This window comes from Fimicolochytrium jonesii, assembly GCF_025526975.1.
Source record: "Fimicolochytrium jonesii strain JEL569 chromosome Unknown EV422scaffold_3, whole genome shotgun sequence".
NCBI lineage: Eukaryota > Fungi > Chytridiomycota > Chytridiomycetes > Spizellomycetales > Powellomycetaceae > Fimicolochytrium > Fimicolochytrium jonesii.
In genome coordinates, this window is record NW_026515670.1 from 1,464,296 (window position 1) to 1,491,383 (window position 27,088).

The window sequence follows — 27,088 nt, forward strand, 5'->3', positions numbered from 1 at the left end:
GTCAAGATACTGCTCAACATGTGCAGCAACTTTGGGTCTGCGAAAACCTCGTTAAGTCCAAAAGTCGTCAAAAAACTGTCAGTGGCTTAGCCAGGGTGGACCTGAGGGGAATGGGTTGTTCCCGAGTGTGAGGCGGAACGCGCATTGACAGGGTGCGAGCGCGTTGATCACCCCCGTCAAATGCTCCATCCATCACATGCCAGTGCAGCTTGTCCCAAGTTCCCAACCGGCAAGCCCTTCGACCGAATTCGCAGTTCGCTTCCAATCCAAAGCCCATTTCCCACACCGCAAAGCCCACAATGTTCACAACCATATTAGCCGGCAGAACAGCACCTCTCGCCGCAACGCGGTCCCGAGCGGTCCCCCGGGTCGCAACGCGCGCAGCGCAGGCCGCGATCAGTCTCCATGTCGCCGGATACGCTTCCCAGGTCAAGCCCATCGAGCGCATCGCGGTCGTCGGTTCCGGTCTGATGGGCGCTGGAGTCGTCCAAGTCGCCGCCCAAGCAGGCTTGCACGTCTACATGGTCGACTTGAACGACGAGTCCTTGCGCAAGGGCGAGAAGATCATCACCTCGTCCCTGAAACGTGTCGCGAAGAAGAAGTTCGGGGGCGATGCGGAGGGAGCAGACGCACGAGCGTACATCGACGATGTCATGTCCCGCGTGAAGCTGTCCAAGGACTCGGCCGCCGCTGCGAGCGACTCCCAGCTGGTCGTGGAGGCCATCGTCGAGAACTTGCAGACCAAGCAGGCGCTGTTCCGAGGCCTGGACAAGGCTGCACCCGCGGAAACGATTTTTGTCAGCAACACGTCCTCTCTGCCCATCGGCGACATTGCTTCTGCGACGGGAGCGGCCCGCCAAGCTCAGTTCGCAGGCATGCACTTCTTCAACCCGGTGCCACAAATGAAGCTTGTCGAAATCATCCGGACGCCTCAAACATCCGATGCTGTGTTTGATGCCTTGGTTGCCGTTACAAAGAAGATCGGAAAGGTCCCAGTTGCATGTAGGTGTTTCCCAACCAGTCCATTCTCCTAATTATCTTACTGAAATACGCCTCACATTCTCCAGGCAAAGATACTCCCGGCTTCATCGTCAACCGTCTACTCGTTCCCTACATGATGGAAGCCCTTCGCCTAGTAGAACGCGGCGACGCATCAAAGGAGGACGTCGACACCGCAATGAAACTGGGAGCAGGATACCCCATGGGGCCCTTCGAGTTGCTCGACTACGTTGGTCTGGACACCACAAAGTACATCACAGATGGGTGGTATCAGTTTGGGAAGGGTTTGAAGGGGGACAAATTGGTCGGACCGTCGTCGCTGCTGGACAAGCTTGTAGAGGAGAAGAAACTTGGGCGGAAGTCTGGGGAAGGCTTCTACTCCTATCAGGGGGTGGGTGCCGATAAGGGCAAGCGTTAAGCTCTGCTTGCTTTACAATCAACCCATTTCGGAATATGATTTCATAGATTGACAGAAGTTGCATGTGCGAAGCAATTGGGCTTTTGGCCGGTACACTAGTCTTTGATGGTGCTGTCCCAGGCCTCCCTCAAAGCCGATGCAATAGCTGATACAGGGTCCCGGTCCCCAGGCGCTCAAGAAACGGAACGTGCAAGACGTGTTGCTGTCATTCCAGACTGTCATTCCGTGGACTCCAGAAACTCGCAATTTCCTACCCGGGTGTCAGCGCTCGGTCAACGATCTAACGACCCCACTGTCCAACCCATCTCAAGATTGTATTGTTGAAGCGGGTGTTCTGAGGTTGTCACGAAGCCCACTCATCCCCACAATCTAAACTTCTGAACCCCGAAATGGCGTTCTGGAAGGTAACCTCCCGCTGTTCGCCCTGAAATGCTAGCTTCCCCCCTAACGTTTTCCTGCACACAAATATCTATTTTGTAGCCTGGAACAGTTGCGCCAGGTAAGAAACAGGTGACTGCCAGCCTTACCTTCCTGCGGCAAATACTCACAAGGATGCCATCGCTCGAACAGGTAGCAGCATAGACCGCGAGTCCGAGAAAGAGGAAGGCCAAGCAGTGACAGCTCAATACAATGCGAATGCCAACGCATCCCTAAGCGAACAACGCCTGCGATTACCGATATATAAAAACAGTGCGTGGGTCTCTCGGTCGGTTGGGGGGTCGACCCTTCCGGGGCTCGACGTGACGCTGACCTCGGTTTGGCTATAGGAAAACAGATCCTGTACTTGGTGGAGAAGTACCAGGTGGTCGTGGTGGTTGGACAGACGGGGTCGGGGAAGACGACACGTAGGTCTCGGTCAAAGTTTCAGGCGAGCGATGTTGGTGGGACATGGGTTGCTGATCTGGTGACTTCGTAGAGGTCCCGCAGTATCTGCACGAGGCGGGATGGACAGCGCAAGGGCATGTTGTTGCGTGTACGCAGGTGAGAAAGGCCCGTGGAAGCAGGCCTTCGGCGCGATGATGCGATATGCTGATATTCTTCTCAGCCAAGGCGGGTTGCAGCAACGACGGTGGCGACGAGGGTAGCAGATGAGATGGGGGTGGTTCTTGGGCAGCAAGTGAGTACAACATTGCGTTCCGTTCACACAACGTTCACGCCAGCTCAAACTCGCACTTTTTAGGTTGGGTACACGATTCGCTTCGACGATTGCTCCGACAGCACCACCACGCGAATAAAATACATGACGGACGGGATGCTGTTCCGCGAGACGCTGCTGGATCCGCTGCTGACGAAGTATAGCGTGATCATGATTGATGAGGCGCATGAACGCACGTTGTACACGGATATATTGGTTGGGACGCTGAAAAAGTACGTCCTAAGAACCTATTTGGGACAGTTTCCTAGATTGTGGCTGACGTCTTTATGTGTTAGGATTTTGAAAAAGCGACCGGAGTTGCGCGTCATTATCTCGTCGGCTACCCTGGATGCGGAAGCCTTCTATGATTTCTTTAACACCAATACCACGGAGGATGTGATGCAGGATAATGCTGTCATTATGTCTATGGAAGGACGAATGTTTCCTGGTAAGCAGAGTTCGACGGAGGGCTGGCAACCGCCCACTGAGACCTTGTTGGACCCATTTTCTAACGCCCCTGATGGTTCCAGTTGACATATGCTATCTTCAAGAGCCGTCGAGCAATTACCTGACGACAGTAGTGGAGACGGTGTTCAAGATCCACGAGAAAGAACCGGCGGGGGACGTCCTGGTCTTTCTGACCGGGCGGGACGAGATCGATACAGCGATATCGCTCATCAACGAGCGTGCGCACACGTACGGGCCCACTCATCAGATATCCGCGCTTCCGCTGTATGGCGGGCTCACGTTCGAGGAGCAGCTCGCAGCGTTCGAGCCGCCAGAACGGGGCACACGAAAAGTGGTCGTCTCTACCAACATCGCCGAAGCGTCCGTGACGATCGACGGTATCGTATACGTCGTCGACGCCGGCTTCGTCAAACTGCGGGCGTACAACCCGAAAACGGACATGGAGAGCCTGATGGTCTCGACGATCTCCCAAGCCTCCGCGCAGCAACGCGCCGGAAGAGCGGGGCGAACGCGACCCGGCAAGGCGTTCCGTCTCTACACCGAAGCCGCGTTCAACAACCTCCCGACCAACGGGATCCCCGAGATGCAGCGAAGCAACCTGGCTCCGCTCGTCCTGCAGCTCAAAGCCCTCGGCATCGAGAACGTGCTCTACTTTGACTTTGTGTCCCCGCCGCCCGTATCCAACCTCACCAAAGCGCTGGAACTTCTATACTCCCTTGGCGCGTTGGACGACTACGGCCGCCTGACAATGCCGTTTGGCATGCATCTCGCTGAGTTCCCTGTCGACCCGCTGCTGGCGACGATGCTGCTTAACTCGTTGAAGATGAAGTGCGCGGAGGATATGCTGACGATCGCGGCGATGTTGTCGGTGCAGAGCGTGTTTGTGGGTGGGGATGGGCAGCGCAGGGAGGCGGAGGAGGAACGGAGGAAGTTTGCGGTTGAGGAGGGGGATCATATCACCTACCTAAATGGTTCGTACCGACACGTTTTCCCCGTCGCCAACATTCGCCAGCTTAATGTGATCTAATCAAGTGTGCCTTCTCCGTAAAACAGTATACAACGCCTTCCTCCGCCACAACAGATCCCCCAAATGGTGCTACCACCACCTTCTCAACCACAAATCCCTACAACGCGCCGTCGCCGTCCGCGCCCAGCTGCGCAAATACCTCGCCCGCTTTGGCATGCCGATCGAGTCTGCTAATGGTGACATTGACGTGATTAGGAAGTGTATTGTCAGCGGCTACTTTTCGCATGCGGCTAAATTGAGGCCGGATGGAAGTTATGGGACGGTTTTGCATAATGAGGTAAACAAAAATGACGCCTGAAGCGAAGAGTCTGGTTAAGGGTTTGCGAGCTGACAATCTGTTTTTTTGGTTGATGCCACAGATCCTCCACATCCACCCCAACTCCGTCCTCTTCCGACGATCCCCCGCATGGGTGGTCTTCCACGAAGGTAAAACCACTCAGGGCAGTTCCCATCTCCCCAACGCTGCCCCACTCACACGTGCGGTCACTCTTCCCCCTACAGTCGTAGAAACAACTAAACCCTTCATGCGCGACCTTACCGTTATCGAACCGGACTGGCTCACTGAACTGGCGCCGCACTTTTATGAACGGAAGACGGTTGCGCCGAGTGGGAGGTGATATGCGGGGAAATCGGGGGCAGCTGGGCCACCTAGGGCCACAAACAACCGCGGATCGCAGCGGTATCGGGTTTTTTGCAGGCAGTAGGAATGAAATGTGGGTCGAGAGGGTGGGGATGGGTTCATGTGTGGTATTGGGTGGTGTAGGCTTATGTAGAGTGTATTGTGCATACTTATTTTTTTTGGGTGGATAGAGCTTTCGAATAGACGGGCGTAGGGAGAGAGGAACGATCTAGCTCATGGATTCGCGAACGGAAGTCGCACTTGCCGGAGGGAATACACCTCAGCGGTACATGCAGCCCACAGTAACATACACAGCAGCCCACCTCTCTCTCTCTCGCTCTCTCTCTCTCTCTCTCTCAGCACGGCTGTCCTGAGTCTCCAGTCTCAGCACGTATTCTGCATTTACTCGCCAACCCAATCCACTCAATGACCCAAAGCATCCTCCCGTCCCCCACCGCTCCCCCAACATCCCCTTCAACCGACCCAATCTACACCCTCCGCGGCCACACCGCAGACATCTCCGCCCTCTCCTTCCTTTCGTGCGACACACTCCTTGCATCCGGGTAAGCCACCAGAAAGAAACCCCCCACCCGCAATCACACACGCGTGTGAAGATCATCATGCCGTCGCGCATGCACTAAAGCTTGGAAACATTGCAGGGATGTGGAAGGCAACGTGATATTCTGGGCGGTAGCAACCCGCCGACCAGTCGGGAAGTGGAAGCTGCATGAGAAGGGGATATTGGCTGTCGAGGGGATCGGTGGGGGGATGGTTCTCAGGTGCGAGAGATCAACCATCCCCAGCCCAGGGCCACATATGCTCAGACTGATTATGGGAAGTACAGCCATGGCAGAGACGACCAGCTCCACTTCTGGACCATCTCCTCCCTCCTATCTCAACCCGACTCCCAATCGACCCCGCCACCGGCCCCAACCCCAACCTTGACCCTAACAGTCAACTCCCTCAACTTCTGCTCCGTCTCCTTCCTAGCTCCCCGGCCCTCCCGGTCCCTCATCACCTCCCCCTCTCTCGCCACGTCCACCCTCCTGGCCCTCCCCTCCCTCACCTCCAACGACGCCATCGATGTCTACAGCCTCGGGGAGCGCCGGTACGCTGTCTCGGGGCTAGCGTCACCCAAAACGGGGATGTGCATGTGTCTAAAGTTGGTGAGATGGGACGATGGCGAGGTGGGGTTGGTAGCGGGTTACGAGAGTGGGGAGGTTGTTGTGTGGGACTTGGCGGCTGGGAGGGTGGTGGAGAGGAGGAGGGTTGATGATGAGCCTGGTAAGTCAACAATCGCCCCAGTTTCCCCCATTGCACAGTATGCTTGATTGTCCCCTTTGACGTTTCACAGTTCCACATCAGCACAACTGACTCCCCTTTCCCCCCTCCCATTCCGATCCAGTTCTGTCACTAGACACCGCACCCGCCGACCCCCAGACCCTCCTCACAACCACCGCCTCCACCCTCCTCACCAAACTCAACCTCGACCCCACCACCCACACCATAACCTCAACGCGTTTGGTGCAGACGCCGAGCAAAGGGAACGCGTGTGTGGCGATCAGACGGGATGGGAGGGTGGCGGTTGTGGGCGGGTGGGATAATATGTGAGTATGCCCCCGTTGTTACAGGGCGCTTTTTTTGGGAAGGGCCCATGGATCTTGATGCGCTTCTTTTTCGTTTTCAGGATACGGGTGTATGGGGTGAAAAGTATGAAGCAGTTGGCGGTGTTGAGGGCGCATCGGGGGGGGGTGCAGTGTGTGGCGTTTCCAAGGAGTAGCGGTGGAGGTGAAGATGCGGATGCGGATGCAGGTGCGGATGCGGCGGCAAACACCATCAAGGATGAGGGTGTCAGTGTGGGATTGGGCATAGGAGGACTACCACCCGCGCCGGCTAATATGTTTGCGGCGGGCGCGAAGGACGGGACTGTTACGCTTTGGCAGGTATACTGAGCCGGGGGGGCGTATCGTTGCGTAGTTTGCTAGGTGGGGTCTTCTCATCGTACAGCGAGGAGCAAACGGTGTGCTCTGAATGAGAAGGTAGGGCGTATCTAGCTTTCTTCAGTTTGTAGAGAACTATGTAGTATAGAATCCGGGTCCACACAACCCGTAGCTAGCGGAGGGAGTTCACACGTAGTGCCTCGATACTGCCTGCAACGACGACTTTGATACCCATCCAATGGATGTTTCAACCTAGCGGACAAACTCCAGATGCGGGGATTGAGGGTCTAGACGGACGTTTGCTGAAGGAACATCACACTCAAATAAACGGCCACAAGTGACGAGTCCCCCAGATCATGCAACAGCCGTTGAGACGATTGGGCACCCTCGCCGCTTCGCAAGTCCGCAATGCCGACGGACCAACACGTTTGCATAACCAAATCTCGGGTACTGACAAAAGAACTGCTATTGAGCGGGGGGGTTCGATTATGTACAACGGGAATGGCCTCCCCAAAAAGAAAACTGCTCTCGTTTGCGCCGGCCCTCCCCCCAGATCAGGCACAAAAAAAAAGAAATTACAAAAACGTATATCCTCCCTCACAGCCCATTCTCCGTGACCAGATTCGGCGTCAACGTGCCGTCCGCACCCTTTCTGATCCCCGCCTGCTGATTCTTCTCGGCGTCCCGCTTGGCAGGGTCGTGTTCCGCGTACGCGGCGAGGGTGGCGTCCCGCGTGGTGGAGGCTGCGGCGATGGTTGTGGTGTCGAAGGCGATGGTGGGTGGGGTGGAGGTAATGGGTGGGGTTGCGAGGGGGTTGGTGGGTTGTTGGGTGGTGGTGGGATGGGTGGACATTTTGTTGAGATGTGGGCGTGCGAGATGCGGGGTGGTTTGTTCTTTTGTGCTTTTGGGTGGTGGCCTTTTGGGGTGAGAGTGAAGTCTTGACTGCTTCTTCCTTTTTGGTTTGGTCCAATCTGGAATGAGGTTTGCTATCCGGGGCCGGCCTGCCTCCTTGGGCTTTTTATATACGTAGCAGTCCAAAACGTACAGTACAATACAGTAGGTCCGACGGGCGCGTGAAATTGACGGCACTTGGTTGTTATATAGGGGCCCCGTCAGTCACCCCCAACGGCGATCTTCCCCTCTCCCACCGCCACCGCACAACAGTGGGATGATCACACCATAGGGGATAGGAGGAAGGGATTTATCGATATCAAGCGAGGTATAATTCACTAGAAATCAGTAGGAACAGAAGCCGAACACCAAAAATTTCCTTTCTACATCCTATCCTACAACCCTAAACAAAAACTTTTCGTACGCCTTCAATGAGGTTCATGTGACCTATTTCAAGTTCGCCAGTTGAAATCTTGCCGATTTGAGCCTCGGACTGGATGGCTCCGCGGGACATTATGGCGACGTCCATCACTTCCACATGGCTATCTGTGGTCCCCCGGTGCTCTCCTGAAGACCGTCGCGGTGAGTATCCCAAGCGCCGCGACCGCTGCCCCTACAATTGCCATTCCCACGAGTCCCTCTGTAAATCAACCACAGTGTGAGTATCAACATTGAGCCCATTGCAAAACCAAGGGAGGACATACCAGACTTGACTTTTGCATCAATCAACTGTCTAAGAGGCAGCCCCTGCCGATTGCTCGTCTCCAGTTGGAGGAGGGTTTCGTTGTACTTGCGGGCATACTGATGCGTGTTCAGAAAAGGGGTGAGAAGAGATGATCCCCATTCCATTCTACTGACTAAACCCGCAATATACATACGCGATAATTGCCCATCTTGTACTCTCCCAATGCTAGGTAATAGAGACATTCACGACGACGGCTGGGGACTTCTTTGTAAATTTCTGTAGGGGTTGGGTGATGGATTATCAGCAGCGTGATGATGCGGTTCACTCAAATTCCTCTGGTTCGCCAACAGCAATAGGTATAGAGGTAAATGGTGTGCCTACCGTGCAAAAGCTCGATCCCCTTCTCCTGGTCAGTCCTAGCGCGGCTTCGCACTACACCCCACAAATTCGTTCAGCAATTGCATCCATCTGAACAACAAGGCAAAAGAAGGATACCATACCTAGCGCCCAAGCATAGTTGAACTTTGTCTGCGGGCGGGACTTTTCCTCCTTCAAGTATGCTTCACGGAGGAGCTGGTGGGGAAATAAGCGTGCAATTGTCAGGAAAACAGCCTATGTTCATAGGGACGCAACTAGAACGAAACTCACATCAACTTCCTGCGGAGACAGCGACATTTCCGCCTCGGTGGCGTTGGGTAGGGAGTCCATTTGGCGGGTGCCGCTATTGTGGTGCGTTGCGTGAGTGGACGGAATGTCCTCGGGATGGCGACTGAATGAGGCTGAGACTAGTATCGGTGTGGAAGCGGGAACGGCGCAAACTTGGAAGTTCAGGGTATCAGGGGATTTGAATTCTATCCTTGCACTGGGGCTGCTGGCTGTGTTTTGCACTAGTAACTTGAAGCGATCTGGCAATGGAGTGTACTGTAATGCGCCAAGGAGCCTTTTGCGGGATTCCCATGACGCTCGATCTTCCTTTCCCGCATGATGACTGCATGGCCGCTGTCAAATGTGCGTCGCTTCCGCATGCTGTCAAGTTTATACGTTTCGGCTGCCTTCCTTCCGGACTCAATGCATCCATTACTACTATACAAAAGAATACGAGGAGATAACCTTGACTCTCTGCCATCGAGCAACGGTTTCGTCCTAGTTCATTGGAATATCCGGAACGTCCCATCTAGAATTGAGGTGCATTGCGGTCAGTCTGCATGTCAAGAAATGTTGAAAACCGGAAGATAAATGCAACTCACCACTCCCCCCAACAACAACCCCTTCCCCCCTCCGATCAACCACAACCCCCGAACACCCCTCCTCACACGCCATCCACTCCCTCACCGCCCCACTCCCACTCAGCCCGCCGCCCACCAACGCCTTGACCCCCACAGCCCTGCACATCCCATCATTGCTCGCAACAACCACCGTCGACCCGCTCCCGTCAAACGCGACTTTGTTGGCTGCATGGGGCCCGAAATCGGCGGATGCGAGCTCCGAGGCGCTGCGGAGGTCCCAGAGTTTGATGGTGCCGTCGGCATCGCAGGAGGTTAGCGTGTGGGTGTTCTGCAAAATCAATTCAAGGGTTAGTCCGGGGCGAGCGAAGAGAGGTGCTGAGGATGCTTGAGCCCGAGCGTAGCGAGCGCCACCCCTAATCAGGTTAGCGAGCCTCAGCGAGCGTCAGATCTTCTGGGAGCGAAGCGAGTACCACATTCCGCCAAAGGCGTAATACTTCCCTCACCCATTCGGCCCGCCTCATGGTCGCGAGCGGAGCGAGCAGGGTGTCCTTCAAGCATCCAACCCTCCACACATCCACACATCCAACACTCAACCATCCGACCCTTCGACACCTCCCCACCCCATCTCCCCCCCGACTCACATTAAGCGCATTCGCCGCACAATTAACCGCATTCGAATGCCCATACAGCGTCTGCACACACAACCCGCTCCTTGCGTCCCACAACGAAATGGTCTTATCCCCCGAACACGTGTACAGCGTGTTGGTGTACGGCAGCCAGCCGACGTGGTTGACGGCGTCGGCGTGCCCGCGGAAGGTTTGGCGGCATCTCGCCCTGAAATCATCCACGCGGGGTGTGAGTTCACTGTCCACATATCACAGACGATGAGAAAAACGAGTCGACGTACGTGGTCAAATCCCACAATTTCGCAGTCTGATCCCCTGAGGCACTTGCGAGCCAATCCCCGGTATCATGGAATGCGCACCCCCACACCGCCTGCGTGTGGTCGTTCAGGGTGGCTACCACCGAGCCCTTCGCAAAGTCCCATATCTTCACTGTCCCATCGCCTGATGATGTCGCTAGTTGTGTTCCACTTCTAACAAAAAAAAATGAAGTAGTGTAGTTTTAGTGGGGTGGGTTGTGTGTGAGGGAATGCGGTGGGGGAAAAGGAAACGACGCTTACTTGGGGTGAAAATCACACTCAGAAACCCAATCCCGATGCCCTGTCCCGCTCATCACCAGCTCGCCGGAGGGGAAGGCCCACATCTTCCAGGTCTTGTCATCCGATACCGTTACTAGTATCATCTTCTTTGGGTGGAACTTCAACCTGAGCAACAACATCAATCCCACTATCCCACCTCGTGTTGTATTTGACCTGAGATGTGAGTACGTACGAACTGATAGCCATCTCGTGCGCCTTGACAACATGCACCTGTTTCAACCCGCCCGCTTTCAAACTCGGTAACTCGGTAGTTGCGTACGGGTTCGGCCGGTCTTCAGTGGGTAGGGTGGTTTGTTTTTTCTGCGTTGATGTTGGTTGAGGGGATTTGGTGCCGTCGGGACGGGATTTGCGGGCTGAGCCTATGGTCGGGAAGTGTGTGAGATTGGGGCGTGGGAGGGAGGAGGGAGAAGTGGGGGGAGGGGAGGGGGGGGGATGTCGCCTACCTCCGGGCGACTCGCCGGTCTTACGTTCTTGCCGTATCTGCGTTTCCAGGGCCGTAACCTATCACCCGACACCCCACCATCAGCTCTCCCTCCCAACTTGCTTCCCCACACAGATCCCCGAACCATTTACCTTCCCAGCCAACCGTTCCCTCTCCAACCGCACAAGCATCTTCTCCTTCATCGCGCTCTCATATTTCCCCCTCAGACTCTTCGCCATGGCCTCGTACCCTTCGTAATGGGTTTTGAGGCGTTTGATGTCGTTCAGCAGCCGGTTTTTTTCTTGGACGACGCGTTTGTGATGCATGCGGTGGAAGTCGCGCTCTTTGCGGAGTTTATCGTACGTTGAGCGTGCTTTACTGTTGCGAGCGAAGCAGCGGGCCAAAACCAGTAAGCGAGTACAGCGGGATCGTAAGTAGGTCATGCGAGGGGGGTGATCGGACAGATGAGGTGATAGCATACCTAGCGATATCCTTATACGTCTCCACATCCACCCTCAACTTCTGCAACGCGTCCGCGAGCTCCTGGTTGCGGAGGTAGACGTCGGGAACGGGTGTGATATCCTCTTGGCTGAGTTTGCCGCGTTGTTGGAATTCGTACCATTCATTCTGCGGGGGGGAGTTCAGAGTGTAAGGTTGACCGTGGATGGGATGGAGGAGGGGTGGGTGGGGAGGGAACGGGGTACCTGGAAGGCGTCGAGGGATTTGAGGAGGCCTTTACTGGATAGCCAGTTCCGCACATAGTCGTCGACGACTTCGGGGCGTTTGGTGAGTTTGGGCACGGGCGGTTCTTCGGATTTCGGTGATGTTTCCGTCGCCACTACCATTTCAGAAAGTACAAAGCAGGCCCATCGCCCGTCAACAAATCACATCCCGCCCCAGAACCGAAACGCCCCCCCAGTTTATTACCCCCCCCCCCCCCCTTACCCACCTCCAAACAACCGCCCCTCATTCAACCTCCGAACAGCCCTCTCAAGCGTCTCCTCATCATCATCCTCCTCATCCTCAAACTCCTCCACAGGGACCTCCTCATAACTAATATGATCATCCTCATCTGCATCGATGGCGAAGCTGTCGAGGGCGGGTTCGAGGAAGTAGGAGGGGGTTAGGGTGGTTGTTGGCGGGTTGATTGTTGTTGGTGGGGGAGAGGGGAGGGAAGAGGTGCTGTGGACGAGGTCCGGGTGTTTTGCGGAGGGCAGGCGGGGGAGGGGGGCTGGACGGGAGGGGAGGGAGGTTATGCCGGCGCTCATGATGAAGCGAGGGTGTGTGTTGCCGACGGCAGTGGAAGGCCGAGAGACGACGGGAGGGAGAATGAACGCCGCACAGCGTAGAGAACCCCCGTGGAGAAAGGGCGGAGTTGAGGGAACCGGCGGCCACGCAACGCGTCTCGCCAAAGCTTCTCCTCCCCCGAGACTTTGAACGCTCAGCTTTCGACCAACCACCAGCTGCAGACAAACATGTACAACCGCCCACCCCTGAAACGCCCCGCCCAACCCCTCTCAAAACCAAAACCCTCCAAATCCATATGGGACGACGACGACGACGACGACGACGATGATGCCCTCGACGCCCTCGCCCGCCCTGCCAAGCGGCGGATGCTCGACTTGGACAATGACCTGGACGAGGATGGGGATGGGGTCGATACACATGCACATAGCTCAATAGGGAAGGCAGCGACGCCCACGCCCGTTGCACAGAAGGATAATGAGGAGGAGGAAGACGAATTGGACGCATTCATGGCCAACATCAACGCCGAGATCAAACAACAAGACACCGCTCCAAACACCACCAAGCCATCCGCCCCACAGAGGCAGGAGTTCGAATCCCTCGAAGAAGAAGACCACATAGAATCCTACATAGCACACATGGCCCGCCGCGGCATCGAGATCGGCAAAGGGACCGGCGGGCAGGCGCGGCTCGACAATGCCGATGAGGTCGATTCCGACGAGGAGGTGTACGCGACCGCGCGCGCCGTCGATGCCGCGTTGGGTGGGGACCCCGACGACGACGGGATGGGTCCGAGAAGGGGGGAAATAGAGCCGTTAGCACCCACGGATCACAGCGTGATCACTTATGAGGAGATCAATAAGGATTTCTACGAGGAGCATGAGGATATCAAGCGTTTGAGCGACGCGGATGTAGAGCGGGTTCGGAGGGAGTTGGATATGCATGTCCGCGGGGTCGGGGTGGCCAAACCATGCATCTCCTTTGCGCATTTCGGGTTCGATGATGCGCTGGTCAACGTGGTACGGAAGTTGGGATACACGGAACCAACGGGGATCCAACGCCAGGCCGTCCCCGTCGCCCTCTCGGGTCGCGACATGATCGGGATCGCGAAAACTGGGAGCGGGAAGACCGCCGCCTTCGTCTGGCCGATGCTGGTGCATATCATGGACCAACGCGAACTGGAAAAGGGCGAGGGCCCGATCGGGTTGATCCTTGCCCCCACACGGGAACTGGCGCATCAGATATACATAGAGACGAAAAAATACGCAAAAGCGTATGGACTGAACTGCGCATGCGTCTACGGCGGCGCCTCCAAATCCGACCAATTCAAAGACCTGCGTTCCCCCGTCGAGATCCTCGTCGCGACGCCGGGGAGGTTACTCGACCTGATCAAAATGAAGGCGACCAACCTGCGTCGCGTGTCCTACCTCGTCCTCGACGAAGCCGACCGGATGTTCGACCTCGGCTTCGAGCCGCAGGTCCGCTCCCTCTGCACGGCCGTTCGCCCCGATCGCCAAACCCTGCTCTTCTCCGCGACGATGCGGAAACGCGTCGAACGCCTCGCGAGGGATGTGCTCACCGACCCGGTGCGGATCTCCATCGGCGCCCAGAACGCCGCGAACGCAGATATCACCCAACACATCCACGTCCTCCCCGACGACACCTACAAATGGGCCTGGCTCACGTCCCACCTCCCTGCATTCACGGCCGAGGGAAGCGTGCTGGTCTTCATTGGCCGGAAGGCGGGCGTGGACGCGCTCACGGACTCGTTGCAGGGCGCCCGCGTGGAGTGTGCCAAGCTGCACGGGGACATGATGCAGGCGGATCGGGACCGGGTCGTGCGGGAGTTCAAGGCGGGGAAATTCAAACTCCTCGTATGCACCGATGTCGCGGCTAGAGGACTCGACATCAAGAGTGTGCGCACCGTTATCAACTACGATGGTATGTCCCCCCCCCCTGCTTCACAACCCATTGGTCTTTGTGGGCTTGTACGATTGACACGGGGGGTTTCTTTTTGTTTGGGGATTGGTTTTTTTTTTTTAGCACCGAAGGATATAGAAACCCACATCCACCGCATCGGGCGCACGGGCCGCGCGGGCACAAAGGGCGACGCGCACACGCTCATCACGCAGTCTGAAGACAGATTCGCGGCCGAGCTTGTGCGCAACCTTGAAGAATCGGGCGTCGCTGTTCAGAGCGATGTGATGGGGGTGGCGATGCGGAACGGGCGGTTCAGGAAGGGGAGGGAGGGGTTTGCGCGCGGTGGGAGGGGGAGGGGGAGAGGTGGGGGGCGAGGCAGGGGGAGGGGACGGGGGGTGGGGTTCGGGCAGGGAGGTGGATCGGGGGGTGGGGCGAATAGTGTGCCGTTGGGTGGGGGTGGGTTTGCGAGGCATCCGCCGCCGCCATCGTTGGGGGCGCCGGGAGGGGGTTATTCGAGGCAGCCGCCGCCGCCGACGTCGTATGGTGCTGGGACGGGGTTTATGGCGTTCCAGCGGGCGCAGAGTGCGCAGGGGTCTTCTACTTCGTTTCTTGGTGGTACGGCACAACAACAACAACCACCTCCTCAGCGGCCCCCGCAACAGCAGCCACCGCAACAACCGGAACAGCAGAGGAGGCGACGATGGGATACTTGAACAATGCGTCTGGCTGTGTCTCCTTTATGATACGTGTATGTAGCGTCTCACCGCCAAGATGTGTAGGATGTGAATATGCGTTGGAACTTGTACATACGTTACATCCGTATCTTGTACTACGAAAAAGGCAGATCGTATTCATTGAACAAAAATGTATATGCATCACCAGAAGAGCAGAAGAAAAACCAAGACCCATCCAAACGCAAACTCATACATACATTCCCCTGACGCCCGCCTTTCAACCCACCACCCCTCCGAAATATCCCACAACCGGCCTCGCAGGCACCAACCTGCTCCCCTTCCCACCCTCTCCCCCCGTAAACCCCTTCATAATCCCACCTCCACCCCACCGTTCCCTTCCCTCCCCAATAGCACCCAACATCGCAGTTCCTTTCGGCAAAAACGCCCCCCAACGCGTGAAGGGGATAGTCGTACCGGCACCGTTCCCGATGGAGCTCTCAACACCGGCACCATTCCCGATCGAGTTCTCAACATTCACTGATGCGGGCTCGATGTGGGGGGCGAGGTAGGCGGAGGGAACGCGGCGGTCGGTCCATTCGTCCGCGGCGGGTGTGTCGTCGGTAGAGAATTCGAAGGATGTTGCGGGTTTGAAAGGTTTTGGTTTTGGTCGCGGGTGGGTTGGGGATGAGTGGGAGTTGGATGGTAAGGAGGGAGGGAAGCTGAGGGAGGAGGGACCGCGGCTTAGGGATTGGAAATCCGGTCTATGTGGAGGAGAGCGGGTTGGGGGACTTTGCGAGGACGGGGTGAATTTGAGATTGTGGGAAACTTACCGGGGTGGCGGGACTTTTGCGTCGGGTTCTAGGATGGCTCGTCTATCCACTCGTGTGGCTGAACCGGATACAAGTTGGACGAAGGGAAGCACCAGCAAGAGGAGGAAGTTCCACCCTGAGGAGGGTGTTGGTGGTATCATGCTGGAGCGGTGGGTTTAGTGGTAATGCGGTCCCGGCAATGCCCGATCGGACTTGGGAGCGGTGAATTTGACGACCAGCAGTTAGACTCAGGATCTTGCGAGGAAAGGGGTACGTAAAATGGCTTCTTTCCCACCACTTGACTGTGCAGAGGGCTCTCTCAATGCCTGGCGGCCTCTAATATTCGTCGTCGTTGCATGCCTGCAGTCCGTTCAGTTCCTGTGGGTGCGATTTCCAGAGAGGCTGCGGTGCGGTCGCTTGCGGTCAATCCATCACCCGTGACTCACTCCCCTGAGAGCCTCCGAGGCGCAGCTTCTCCTCTCTCTCTCAAACGAATATAGATGCGCAAAAGCACTCCAAACTCCAAGTGTCGTTTTGGCTCGCCCGCCCAACACGCCCCTGCGCGTCCCTGTGCGCGCGAGTTCGATTCTCACTTCACGCTCCCATCTCTGTATGAGAGAGGTTGGGAGAATGAATGTTAAGGATGATGAGATTCCAGAAATAAAACAGTTATCCCTGTCTGAGACGGGCCTCACACCCCGTCGGTGCGGATAGGTTCTTACAATCGCTTTACCTCTCTGACTTAATTTCATTTTTACCTTTTTCACTTTCGGCACCATCTGAGAGGCCAGGGCGGGGACGCGATGGAAGGAAGAGGGGCAGAAGGCAGATGGAAAGTGCGTTGTCGCTGTCAACTGCAAGCTCGGTCGCCCTCCCGTCCCGTCCCGCCCTCGCCCCTCTCTCTGACTGTCTCCTTTGAATATACCTTTTGCTCAGCCGCCCTCCGATCCGGAAGGCTCACAAACAGCTCTCCAATTCCAATTCGACAGCGCAGGCAAAAGAACACTCCATACACCTGTCCTTCCGTACAGTACATCCATCCTGAGTCGATAAAAGACCACCGCGCACAAGAGACGAGAGGTGCAGAACAATCGACGGTGGCGAATTGACCCACCTCTCGATACCCAGCTGCATCCCCCGAGGTCCCGACTCCAACCTCTTTATATATAGAATCCTCTGATCCATCCATATCCAAGTGTGTTGCCGACGGACCGTCAGTTTGGTGGGTTTCGCTTGTGGAAGTGGGAAGGCGAGCGCATCCTGAAACAGGAGCTCCGTGGCGGTCGCGTTCCGGTGTTTCAGAAGGCCGTCACGTGCCTCACTGATGCGTGTGGGAAAGCGAACGCGTCAGTCAGATTACGAAACGGGGGCAATCAACGAATTCAACAGGCGCACCAACAAGCACCGCAGCAAGCTCCCGTTTCAGGAAACTTCTGGGGGGTGACGATTCACTGGTCCATACTTAGACATAACTCCTCGTTAGGGGGGGAGCAAGGATAATTAACAATGCGGCGGTTGATTGGGTTTGAACTGAGCGAGAAAGGGGGGGATTGGGGATGGGGAGCGCGTGGCTGGCAGTTCATATGTGCGAAATTCGTTATTGGGCACAGCAGGCAATTAAAGTCCGTAGTAAATACTATAGCGAAGATTCCGTCCATGTCGGAGGGAAGGGGCGAGGGGGGGGCGGGGGGGGGGGCGGCAGCTGGCGCGTGTTTTGAATCTGGGGGAGTTGCGACGCCGGGAGGGAGGGAGGGAGGGGGCGAGCGAGTGGAGGCACAGCGGTTTCTCGTCGTTCGGTGTCTGTTCTGATAAAAGGAGTGGCTCGCTCGCACGCCGCCCCTCTCGTTTTCCCATTTCTCTCTTTTTCTTTGCGAATCTCTGTTTCTCTTTCCGTTCCAACAACACAAGCAGCGCTTTTCTGTCTCGCTTTCTTAGTTCTTTAGAAGGAGCACCCCCGGAGCTTGTTTCTCCCTCCTTCCCTCACCACACACACACACACACACACACTCTTCACCACTCAAGCACAGCAGCAACCATGCCAATCAAAAATATCTTCTCCGCAGTACCCCTGCTCCTCCTGCTAGCCTCCTCAGCAACCCAAGTCCTCTCGCACCCCGTGCTCTCCGACTCGTCCATCGCGGCGCTGGGCGGCATCCACGATCTCGAGCACAGGCATGTGAGTCTCAGGGCGCGGTACGCTGAGGCGGCGTTTGATGATGAAAACGGTAACGACGACGACGGTGATGATGCGGAGGACGGCGACGACAACACCCCCGCGGCATTTGCACCTGCGACTGCCGCATTTGCGTCGTTGGCCGATGTGAGTGTGGTTGATGCGAGCAATGCTGCGCCGGCTGAAGGGGGTGCTGTCGTGGCTGTCAGTGTCGGGGCCGCGAGTGCGACTGAATCTGCGACGGCGACCGCCGCAGCTGCAACCTCGACCGACACCGCATCCGCATCCGCATCCGCATCCGCCACCGTCTCCGCCGCGTCAGGCTCCGCGACCGTATTCCCCGGCACAGCACCAACGCTCTCCACAGCCGGCGCCCCCGCGCAAGGCGACCTCTTCGTGCTCAACTACGCCCTCACCCTCGAATTCCTCGAAGCCTCGTTCTACAAGCAGGCCCTGGACAAATTCGACGCAAACGCCTTCAAAGCCGCCGGCTTCGACCCAGCCATCCGCGACCAGATGCTCGTCATCAAGGGCCACGAGGACACCCACGTCACGGCCTTGACGGGGGTGATCGAAACCGCTTTCGGCAAAGGAACCGCGGTGGGAGCATGTGAATACAACTTCAACTTTGACACGGTCGCCGGGTTCGTCGCCACCGCCGCCGCCCTCGAACGTACGGGTGTGAGCGCATACACGGGAGCCATCGCATTCATCCAATCCAACGCCGTCAAGACCGCCGGCGCCGCAATCGCGACCGTCGAAGGCCGCCACGCCGCTCTGTTGAACGCCGTCAACGCCCAAAAACAGGGCGACGGATCCGCAAAGAACATCAACCCCATCCCCGCCTCCTTCGACACCCCGCTAGGATTCGCACCCATCCTGTCCATCGCAGCCCCCTTCATCAAATCCTGCCCCTTCGCACTCCCCGTAGCCCCCTTCCCAGCGTTATCCCTCGCCAACCCCAACGGCGCAATCGGCGATAAGGTCTCCCTCCTCTTCACCGCGACCCTCACCCAAGCCCAACTGACCACGCCCGGGGCACTCCAATGCGACATCCTCTTTGGCCTCGCGCAGAAACGCACGCCGGTGACCATCTCGAAAGACGCCAAGGGGAACAACCTGGCCGACTGCGTGATCCCGCCTGAAGCCGCTGGGTTTGAGGAACTGATGGTGTTTATCGTGAATCAGGATCAGGATGTGACGATTGAGAATGACAAGCATGTTGTGGCGGGACCCACGACGTTCCAGACGTTGGAGAAGACGCTTGTTAAGGTTTCCGCTCAGTGAGCGATATCTTAACCACGGGCGTTCTCTCCATCCCTCTCTCTCTCTCTCTCTCTCTCTCTCTCTCTCTCTCTCTTGATCATCCACTTCTTTTACTGTAGAGTTTTTCACTGGCGTATGCGTTGTATCATAGATTTTTCCTTCCGTTTTCCTCCGACATCCTGCGCCTTCTTCCGAGGCCCCCCTTCTGTAAATGCTTGTATATATCCCCCTCTTGTACATTCTTTTGAAATCGGAAAAAAAAACCCGTACACCTACAGACGCCTTGTATCTCATAATGACATTGGATTGGGCGTTTTGCTGTTGAGGCGGAGTTTGAGTTGTTTGGCGTCGGAATTTGACGGGCTGGGTGAGCCACTCTATTATTAGCGGCTGTTTTCGGCGGGCGCGTCGTCCGTCAATGGAGGCTGTTTCTCGTCTGGAAACCGGCCCATAGTAACCACCGGCGGGAGATCCCGACCCCCGACCCATACCGCAAACGACAACCGGACGCATCGTAGGTTTATCAACCAACCACAAGCATATAAAGGCGGTGGAGGTTAATGTTTTTCCCCCCTCATCCAGAACTCGATAAAAGTCATATACAGCTATACAGTCATCGCAGACACCACAGAACAGCAATGTCACACCACCTTCTTTCCTCACGCCTCGGCCTCTTCTGCACCCATCACACCCCCTCACCCGCGCTCCTCTCCCTCTCCGTCGCCCTGCCGCGCCGATACCTCACCTCATCCCCCCGCGTCCGCACCGGCAATTTCGCCGACCACCCGCGCGTAACAGACCCGATCCCGTCGAGCGATGCGTCCACGACGACGCTGCCGCTGACGACGAGGAGCGGGCCGCATCCGAAGGTTAATGTGGATCCTAATACTACCGCGGTGAGTTGCACGAATTTGGAAATGTGGATGGGTGTGTTGTTTCGTTGCGATGGGAGCCGGAGCGATATCGGGCGCGAGCATCGTAGACGCCGTGTGCTTGATGTTGCTTCATGATGGTTGATATCATAGTATACTGATCTTTTCTTCAACTCAGTGGCGAAAAGAAGAACCAGCAACAGAAACCAAAAAATCCTACGTCCTCGCCCGCCCTATCTACTCGCCCTCCGAACTCAACGTCGCCGTAACCCACCGCGACATCCAATCCCTCTCCGACCGCGTCTCCTACGCCCTCGTCCGCGTCATGCGCTTCGGGTTCGACACAGCCACGCGCTATTCCGATCAAGTCGGCGCCATGACCGAGCACCAATGGCTCAACCGCCTCGTCTTCCTGGAGACCGTCGCGGGGGTGCCGGGGTTCGTCGGCGGGATCCTGCGCCATCTACGATCCCTTCGGTTACTGAAACGCGACAACGGGTGGATCCATACCTTGCTAGACGAAGCGCAGAACGAACGCATGCACCTGCTCTCCTTCCTCAAAGTCAAACAACCCAACCTCCCCTTCCGCATGATGGTCCTCCTCGCCCAAGGCACCTTCTTCAACCTCTTCTTCCTCTCCTACATCCTCTCCCCGCGCATGTGCCACCGCTTCGTCGGGTATCTCGAGGAATCCGCCGTACACACATACACCCACTGTCTGAAGGATATCGAGAGTGGACAGCTCAGGCATTGGGCCACCACCCCGGCACCCGAGATCGCGAGGGAGTATTGGCAGCTGGGCGACGGCGCGACGTTGAGGGATATGGTGCTGGCAGTGAGGGCGGACGAGGCAGAGCATCGAGATGTTAATCATACGTTGGCTAGCCTCAAGCCGGATGATAAGAACCCGTTCTGAGGGGATTGTGGTGGATGGTCGGGCCCGCCCCCCGCTGCTGGCTTTCATGAGCAACGGACTGTTAACCATAGCTTTTTTTTTTTTTTTACTCGTAGTCGTTTCTTTTTCGGATACTCGATACTCTTCATTTGTTGTTATTCCTCTTTCCTTACCATACCATAAAGTCATAATACCCCTTCTTACCTCATCTACGGCATCTCAAAATGATATACACTTTTCGCAGGTTTCCTCCGATCCTGTATCTCCAAGTGGGTCTTATGGTCTCATCCGCCGAAGTTCAGGTCAGGTGTGAGTGCGGGACGGTCCCGAACGCATCGCTCCTATTCATCATAGTGGGCCAATTTCGGTCTATGCGGGGGCGTCGAGGGCACCCAAAAACGTTGCTTCATGTCGTCTCGGGCCCAGTCCCTCCCCTCCGTTCGGGTTTCAATGCACACAGACGATTAAGTGTCCAATGTGCCTCGGATCTTCCGCACATACAAATTGTGGGAGAAGCTTTTTGAGCGACTTTTTCCAAATGACAGACACACGAATATGGGACAAATCGTTCACTCTCATATCTTTTGCTTCCAAAGGATCTGAATACTCTACATGGTTTCGTAAACGGGCGTAAAACAACCAGCGCAATGCGCCATGAACAATGCCAACACTCCGACGTGTGGGTCCGCCTGATCCGCTTCCACCCCCAAGACCTTCGCCGCATACGTACCCCAGCTCACCCTTTTGTATTTCTCTTACAAGTTGCCATCATCGGCGATGCCTCCGGCAGAGGTACAATGATGTGGATGGCAGATAACCACCACGGAAAATGGGATGGGGTGAAAACTCTAGACTACCGGTTACGGGAGAATGCGTCTGGTCTGTGGCCATTGCCAAGCACCACCGAGCGCACAATCGAGAGGAAATTCTTGGTGCTTAGGACGTCCCGATTGTGCACTTTCATCCGTAATGATTGTCTTCCAGGAATCTCAAATGGCGTCCAGTCTTGGTTGATACATTCGGGGTTGGGGCAACCCACCAATCCATGGACGAACTCCATTCTTCCCTTTCTAGCTTGCCACGGCCGAGGTGATAGCCATCGTCGGATGTTTTTCCTCACACGACCGTGGCAGTGGGGGCACACGGACGACGTTCGATACTCATCTAGCAAGTAGCATGGAATGCTGTTTCTTGCAAAGAGTGTGCGGAATCTAATTTCCATGATGAGTTAGCATATTATAGTACATAAAAAACAATGATGGTCACTCACCCCTTGGTCTTCGATGACTCCTGAAAGCGCATCGTTTTCCCAGCGTCGCTCCAATCACCCAAGATGACCGAAAAATGCTTTCCATACCGGCGTCGCATGTTCGTAATGAGCTTGCTCTCAGACTTTTGCCGCAGTGAGAACGCCTTGAATCTGCGAGCGACGTGAATCTCATCCCCGTAAAACTCATCCAGGGCGGGATCTGGGATATGGATGGATGTCAGCCCATGTATTACCCAATTTAAAGATCAAAATTGAAGTAGAACATCATACCCGCATGTACGCGATCCACAATGAACGCTGAGAACGCCTCGATGTTCCTACTCTTGTGCGATGGAATATGTGATTCCATCTCGGCAATGCCGGCATTGATCTTTCGCTCTCTCAAGTCTCTTTGAAAGTACCGCGACTTTGTCTCGACCGCCCGCTGATTGGATGTGTATCTGGTATGGTATGGTGCATTGTGAGAACGCGGCAACAGATGGCGGAGACGGTGAGTGGGGGGGGGATGGCGGGGACGGGGACGAGGGAACCACCCCATCCAAGTAAACCGCCGCAAACACCTGCGCACCATCCTCCGCGAAGTCGGGGATTGGGAGGGGGGGGGGGGGGGGGGGGCGGGGGCGAGGGGGGTGCCAGAGATAGCAGGGACAGCGGGGACAGGGGGGACAGGTGGGCAGTAGTAATCCACTGAAACTTACCGAAATGGGCGCTCCTTTTCGATTCCTCGACAGACCAGGAGATCACGCTTGCCTGGATCAATGCAGACGATGTTTGGAGCCTCCCTTAATTCATCAATGTGGTGCTCAACATACAGCTGCTTGACCCCTTCCCGCATTTGGGCCTTGCTGCGCTTCCGCGCCTGATGCCCATACTTGAGCCCAGGCTTCTTGAAGTGGATGGCAACAGAATACCCGTTGGTGCTAATTGACCCATCGAACTTGAGACCAAGCTTCTTTCAATGTTTGAAGACCTTGTCCTACAATCCGTCATTCAGCGATGTAATCTGACTGAAATAAGAGCGGAAGGATACAGACTTACATTCACATTGAGAAACTGCCCCCACAGCCCCTGCTTGCGTTCATCAGTGAGTTTCCCCATGCGACGTCGGCCAACATCCAGGATATGAGTGCCTAGGATCAGCGTGTCGATCCGAACAGATGACTGGATTTGAGATTTGCGCAGCGGGATAGCGGAAAACAGCCACATTCCATGGCGCTCATAGAGGCGTGAGAGCTCACAGTAGGCACCTGTGATGAGGCAGTGTTAAGAATGGGCGGAGCCAACGGAAATAGAGGCGACTTGTGGTGCAGGTTGTTGACAGGTAATGGTATTCAGACCGAAACAAGAACTAGAACAAGACTAGGAAGAACTGGTGTTGATCTGCTGGGGGATCAGGAAGTGGGGAGCTCAGGGGAGGCGGCTATTTATGCTTTTCTGGGAAGGCTGGGGAAGCGTGGGGAAGCAGAAGGGTACGGAATAAGAGGGAAGCCAAGAGAAGCGCCAAGGGTGGGGGAAGCATCGAAACAGAAGACTGGGGATGGGGTGGCTACGCTGAGGCTGTGGGCGGGTACGTGGGGAAGTATGGAGAAGGGTTTGTAAGCGCCGAGTGTTGGGAAATGTGGCTACGTGCGGCTGCGTGGAAAAATGAAGGCAGTGGCAGGTGTGGGGTAGCGCGGCTGCGTGCGGCTGCGAGGTTTGGCAGATGTCAGGTTTTGACAGGGAATTGACATTGACTGACTGTTGGGATGCTGTCATGAGGTAAGCGCATGGTATGGACGCGTCGTCCATAACATCACCCCCTCCTTTAGCCACGGCGTCCGGATGTTGTTTTGATGTTGGCAGGCTTTGGTCGGGGTTTGTCGTGGTACTTTTGGTGGAACTGGGCAACAAGCTCTTGACAGCGGGCAAGGTGTTCCACTGGCTCCCATGTGTTCTCCGAGCTTGGCCAACCCTGCCACTTGATGAGGTACTGAAGGTGCGTGCGTCGAATACGGGAGTCAAGAATGTCTTCCACAATCTATTCCTCCTGTCCTTCGACTTCTTCTGGTGGGGTGGGTTCTGGCTCAGTTCGCTCCGGAATGGTGAAACGTGGTTCAAGAAGGGAGACATGGAAGACGTTGTGAATTTTGTAGGATGGGGGAAGCTTGAGGCGATATGTGATCGAGTTGATCTTCTCCGTGATTGTGAAGGGGCCAATCTTACGGTGATCAAGTTTCTGGGAAGGTCGGAGAGTCTTGAGATTCCGTTGTAAGAGCCAGACACTGTCCCCGGGTTTCATGTCTGGGCCAGGTGCCCTCTTAGCATCGGCAAAGCGCTTCATGCGTCCTTGGGCCTCCTTGAGCTCAGTGGCAAGCTGTTCATGGATTTCCTTGAGATGGTTGGCACGAGCTTCGGCTGCAGGATTAAGGGATTCGGTTGTGGTGGCGGAAGCCAGACTGAATCGAGGATGGAACCCATAGTTGGCGTAGAAGGGGGTTGTCTGGGTGGCGGAGTGGATGGTGTTATTGTAAGAGAACTCAGCAGAAGACAAGAGTTCCTTCCAGTTATCTTGTTGATAGTTGCAAAAGCAGCGAAGGTATTGCTCAAGAATCTGATTGGTCCGCTCGGTTTGTCCATCGCTCTGGGGATGGAACGCCGATGAGAGGTTGACCTTGGTTCCCAGGAGAGCGAAGAGACGTTTCCAGAAGTGGGGGTTGAACTGTGGGCCACGGTCAGATACAATATCGTTGGGGAGTCCATGGAGCCGGATGACATGGTGCCAGATCAGATCTGCAGTTGACTCAGCGGTGGCAGTTTTCCTGCACGGTACAAAGTGCGCCATCTTGGTGAACCGGCAGATGACAACGAGCACAGAATCAACCCCATCACTGGCGGGTAGATCCGTGATGAAGTCCATGGAAATTGACCCCCAGGGGCGGTCAGGGACCTGCAGGGGTTGGAGGAGACCGTAGGGCTTGTGTCTGCTGGTCTTGGCTTGAGCACATACGTCGCAGGACCTGATGTAGGACTTGACAAAACGCCATTGGCTAGGCCACCAGTAGTTGCGTGAGATGAGCTCCAGGGTGTTTGACATGCCGTAGTGTCCTGCCAAACGCGTGTCATGCATGTCCCGGCAGATCTCAGCACGGAGCTTGTTGGTGGGGACGTAGACAAGGTTGTCGTACAGCAGAACCCCATTTTCCTCGGAGAATCGCTTTATCCGTTCTTGGTCTTCTTGAGATTGCTGGGAGCCCTAAGCTGTCGCCGGATGGTTTGCGCAAACACATCGGATGCCAGGGCAGCTTTGATTTGGTCAAGGAGCGAGGAGTCCAGTGGGGTCAGATAAGTGGCGGCCAGGCGGAGATGGTCAGGGGTGAGGATCGTGGTTTCCTGGGAGTGGAATGCTTCTTCCCCCTCCCTTAGCTCGTATTCAGAGCGACGAGAGAGGGCGTCAGCTTGGTGTTGCTGGGTACCAGGGCGGTATGTGATGACAAAGTCGAAATCAGCAAAGAAGATTGACCAGCGGGATTGGCGGCGGTTGAGGGTACGGGTAGTCATGAAGTACTGGAGGTTCTTGTGGTCACAGTAAACGATGACCTTGTGGCGGGCACCAATGAGGTGGTGTCGCCATTGAGCAAATGAGTCTTGGATAGCCAGGAGTTCCTTGTCATAGATCTCATAGTTGATTTCCTCAGGAGTAAATTTGCGGGAGTGAAAGGCCACGGGGTGGAGTTGATCTGTGTCGTTGGGTTGAAGGAGGACGGCGCCAAGGGCAAAGTCGGAGGCATCGGATTCGACAATGAAGGGCTTGTCAGGGTCGGGGTGAGTCAGGATAGGTGCGGAGGTGAAGGCTTTCTTGAGGGTTTCAAAAGCTAGGTGTGCAGCGTGGGTCCATTTGAATGGCAAGTCTTTGCGAGTGAGCGTGGTCAGGGGTGCAACGATCGCAGAGTACCCTTTGATGAATCGCCGGTAGAAGTTGGCAAAACCAAGGAAGCGCTGGATGCCTTTGACATTCGTCGGGGGTTCCCATTCGGTAATGGCAGCCGTCTTCTTTGGGTCCATGGAAATGCCTTGCTGGGAGATGATAAACCCCAGGAACTCAACAGAGTCACGGTTGAATTCGCATTTTTCCGGTTTCGCATACAGCCCGTGCTGGCGGAGCCGTGAGAGCACCTCTCGGACGTGGTTGGGGTGGTCTTCTGGGTTTTTTGAGAAGATCAGAATGTCGTCAAGGTAGACCACAACAAAAACGTCGAGAATGTCACGGAATATGTCGTTCATGAGGTGTTGGAATACTCCAGGGGCATTGGTGAGCCCAAACGGCATGACATTATACTCGAATAGGCCGTAGCGACATCGGAACGCTGTCTTCCATTCATCCCCTGGCCGGATCCGAAGAAGGTTGTAGGCTCCCCGGAGGTCAATCTTGGTGAGCCGGCGTGCCCCTCGAAGACGATCCACGATGCTGTTAATCAAGGGCAAGGGATAGCGATTCTTGATGGTGATATTGTTGAGTCCACGATAGTCGACGCACAGACGGAGGGAACCGTCCTTTTTCTTGACAAAGAGGACTGGGGCACCGGCGGGAGACTTGGAGTGCTTGATGAACCCCTTAGCTAGGTTCTCTTCAAGGTAGTCACAGAGTGCCTGCATTTCAGGCTCGCTGAGACTATAGATCGGGCCGAACGGTGGCTGTTTGCCCTCTTCTAAGTCGATGGGACACTCGTAGGGTCGGTGCTCTGGGAGGGTATCCGCGTTCTTCTTGGCGAAGACGTCCGCAAAATCTTGGTATTCTTCAGGAATGATGGCCTTCGGATCTTTTGGAGGAGTGGTCGCCAGGGCTTGGGAATCTGACTTGGTCGGATTGGCGTAGGCAATGAATGCCTGGTCATGCCTTGCCGCCACACGGAAAGCTGGGGCGCTGATAAACGATA

General features: G+C 55.9%; 11 protein-coding genes across 11 annotated transcripts; 7 read left to right on the plus strand and 4 right to left on the minus strand.

Annotated features, from left to right (window-relative positions):
• The first annotated feature begins 208 nt into the window (after positions 1 to 208).
• Positions 209 to 1,471, plus strand: EV422DRAFT_517943 (3-hydroxyacyl-CoA dehydrogenase). The gene is made up of 2 exons (XM_053069486.1): positions 209 to 1,002; positions 1,068 to 1,471. The coding sequence occupies exons 1-2, from the start codon at positions 300 to 302 to the stop codon at positions 1,415 to 1,417; spliced, it is 1,053 nt and encodes a 350-aa protein (XP_052928922.1). The 5' UTR covers positions 209 to 299; the 3' UTR covers positions 1,418 to 1,471.
• Positions 1,472 to 1,586: 115 nt separating this feature from the next.
• On the plus strand, positions 1,587 to 4,898 carry EV422DRAFT_517945 (P-loop containing nucleoside triphosphate hydrolase protein). The gene is made up of 12 exons (XM_053069487.1): positions 1,587 to 1,821; positions 1,898 to 1,916; positions 1,988 to 2,107; positions 2,185 to 2,262; positions 2,334 to 2,398; positions 2,463 to 2,534; positions 2,598 to 2,785; positions 2,849 to 3,000; positions 3,083 to 3,991; positions 4,074 to 4,324; positions 4,407 to 4,473; positions 4,549 to 4,898. The coding sequence occupies exons 1-12, from the start codon at positions 1,807 to 1,809 to the stop codon at positions 4,662 to 4,664; spliced, it is 2,052 nt and encodes a 683-aa protein (XP_052928923.1). The 5' UTR covers positions 1,587 to 1,806; the 3' UTR covers positions 4,665 to 4,898.
• EV422DRAFT_251006 (WD40-repeat-containing domain protein) lies at positions 4,895 to 6,816 on the plus strand. The gene is made up of 5 exons (XM_053065739.1): positions 4,895 to 5,229; positions 5,326 to 5,445; positions 5,511 to 5,950; positions 6,072 to 6,273; positions 6,354 to 6,816. Exons 1-5 carry the CDS (start codon positions 5,093 to 5,095, stop codon positions 6,616 to 6,618), a joined length of 1,164 nt encoding a protein of 387 aa, XP_052928924.1. The 5' UTR covers positions 4,895 to 5,092; the 3' UTR covers positions 6,619 to 6,816.
• EV422DRAFT_251155 (uncharacterized protein) lies at positions 6,683 to 7,688 on the plus strand. The gene has a single exon (XM_053065740.1). It carries the CDS (start codon positions 7,015 to 7,017, stop codon positions 7,546 to 7,548), a length of 534 nt encoding a protein of 177 aa, XP_052928925.1. The 5' UTR covers positions 6,683 to 7,014; the 3' UTR covers positions 7,549 to 7,688.
• Positions 7,689 to 7,959: 271 nt separating this feature from the next.
• Positions 7,960 to 9,188, minus strand: EV422DRAFT_517952 (uncharacterized protein). The gene is made up of 6 exons (XM_053069488.1): positions 8,831 to 9,188; positions 8,683 to 8,755; positions 8,564 to 8,614; positions 8,376 to 8,458; positions 8,202 to 8,298; positions 7,960 to 8,137 (listed from the first exon to the last, which is right to left on the minus strand). Exons 1-6 carry the CDS (start codon positions 8,888 to 8,890, stop codon positions 8,040 to 8,042), a joined length of 462 nt encoding a protein of 153 aa, XP_052928926.1. The 5' UTR covers positions 8,891 to 9,188; the 3' UTR covers positions 7,960 to 8,039.
• A 142-nt stretch (positions 9,189 to 9,330) lies between these two features.
• EV422DRAFT_617619 (WD40-repeat-containing domain protein) lies at positions 9,331 to 12,451 on the minus strand (the record flags this gene model as incomplete). Its single annotated transcript, XM_053074013.1, has 11 exons — positions 12,001 to 12,451; positions 11,756 to 11,889; positions 11,533 to 11,678; positions 11,204 to 11,429; positions 11,074 to 11,131; positions 10,803 to 10,989; positions 10,592 to 10,735; positions 10,316 to 10,504; positions 10,050 to 10,242; positions 9,430 to 9,736; positions 9,331 to 9,356 (listed from the first exon to the last, which is right to left on the minus strand). Exons 1-11 carry the CDS (start codon positions 12,317 to 12,319, stop codon positions 9,331 to 9,333), a joined length of 1,929 nt encoding a protein of 642 aa, XP_052928927.1. The 5' UTR covers positions 12,320 to 12,451.
• A 630-nt stretch (positions 12,452 to 13,081) lies between these two features.
• EV422DRAFT_492262 (P-loop containing nucleoside triphosphate hydrolase protein) lies at positions 13,082 to 14,929 on the plus strand (the record flags this gene model as incomplete). The annotated part of the gene is made up of 2 exons (XM_053067590.1): positions 13,082 to 14,237; positions 14,340 to 14,929. 2 exons carry the CDS (start codon positions 13,082 to 13,084, stop codon positions 14,927 to 14,929), a joined length of 1,746 nt encoding a protein of 581 aa, XP_052928928.1.
• A 238-nt stretch (positions 14,930 to 15,167) lies between these two features.
• On the minus strand, positions 15,168 to 15,860 carry EV422DRAFT_564554 (uncharacterized protein; the record flags this gene model as incomplete). The annotated part of the gene is made up of 2 exons (XM_053072207.1): positions 15,168 to 15,651; positions 15,721 to 15,860. The coding sequence occupies 2 exons, from the start codon at positions 15,858 to 15,860 to the stop codon at positions 15,168 to 15,170; spliced, it is 624 nt and encodes a 207-aa protein (XP_052928929.1).
• Positions 15,861 to 17,462: 1,602 nt separating this feature from the next.
• On the plus strand, positions 17,463 to 19,320 carry EV422DRAFT_517970 (ferritin-like domain-containing protein). Its single transcript, XM_053069489.1, has one exon. The coding sequence runs from the start codon at positions 17,735 to 17,737 to the stop codon at positions 19,157 to 19,159; it is 1,425 nt and encodes a 474-aa protein (XP_052928930.1). The 5' UTR covers positions 17,463 to 17,734; the 3' UTR covers positions 19,160 to 19,320.
• A 232-nt stretch (positions 19,321 to 19,552) lies between these two features.
• EV422DRAFT_517973 (putative alternative oxidase AlxA) lies at positions 19,553 to 21,153 on the plus strand. Its single transcript, XM_053069490.1, has 3 exons — positions 19,553 to 19,652; positions 19,721 to 20,034; positions 20,189 to 21,153. The coding sequence occupies exons 2-3, from the start codon at positions 19,777 to 19,779 to the stop codon at positions 20,924 to 20,926; spliced, it is 996 nt and encodes a 331-aa protein (XP_052928931.1). The 5' UTR covers positions 19,553 to 19,652; positions 19,721 to 19,776; the 3' UTR covers positions 20,927 to 21,153.
• A 260-nt stretch (positions 21,154 to 21,413) lies between these two features.
• EV422DRAFT_617624 (uncharacterized protein) lies at positions 21,414 to 23,273 on the minus strand (the record flags this gene model as incomplete). The annotated part of the gene is made up of 5 exons (XM_053074014.1): positions 21,414 to 22,116; positions 22,176 to 22,374; positions 22,446 to 22,615; positions 22,874 to 23,127; positions 23,214 to 23,273. 5 exons carry the CDS (start codon positions 23,271 to 23,273, stop codon positions 21,759 to 21,761), a joined length of 1,041 nt encoding a protein of 346 aa, XP_052928932.1. The 3' UTR covers positions 21,414 to 21,758.
• Positions 23,274 to 27,088: the final 3,815 nt, after the last annotated feature.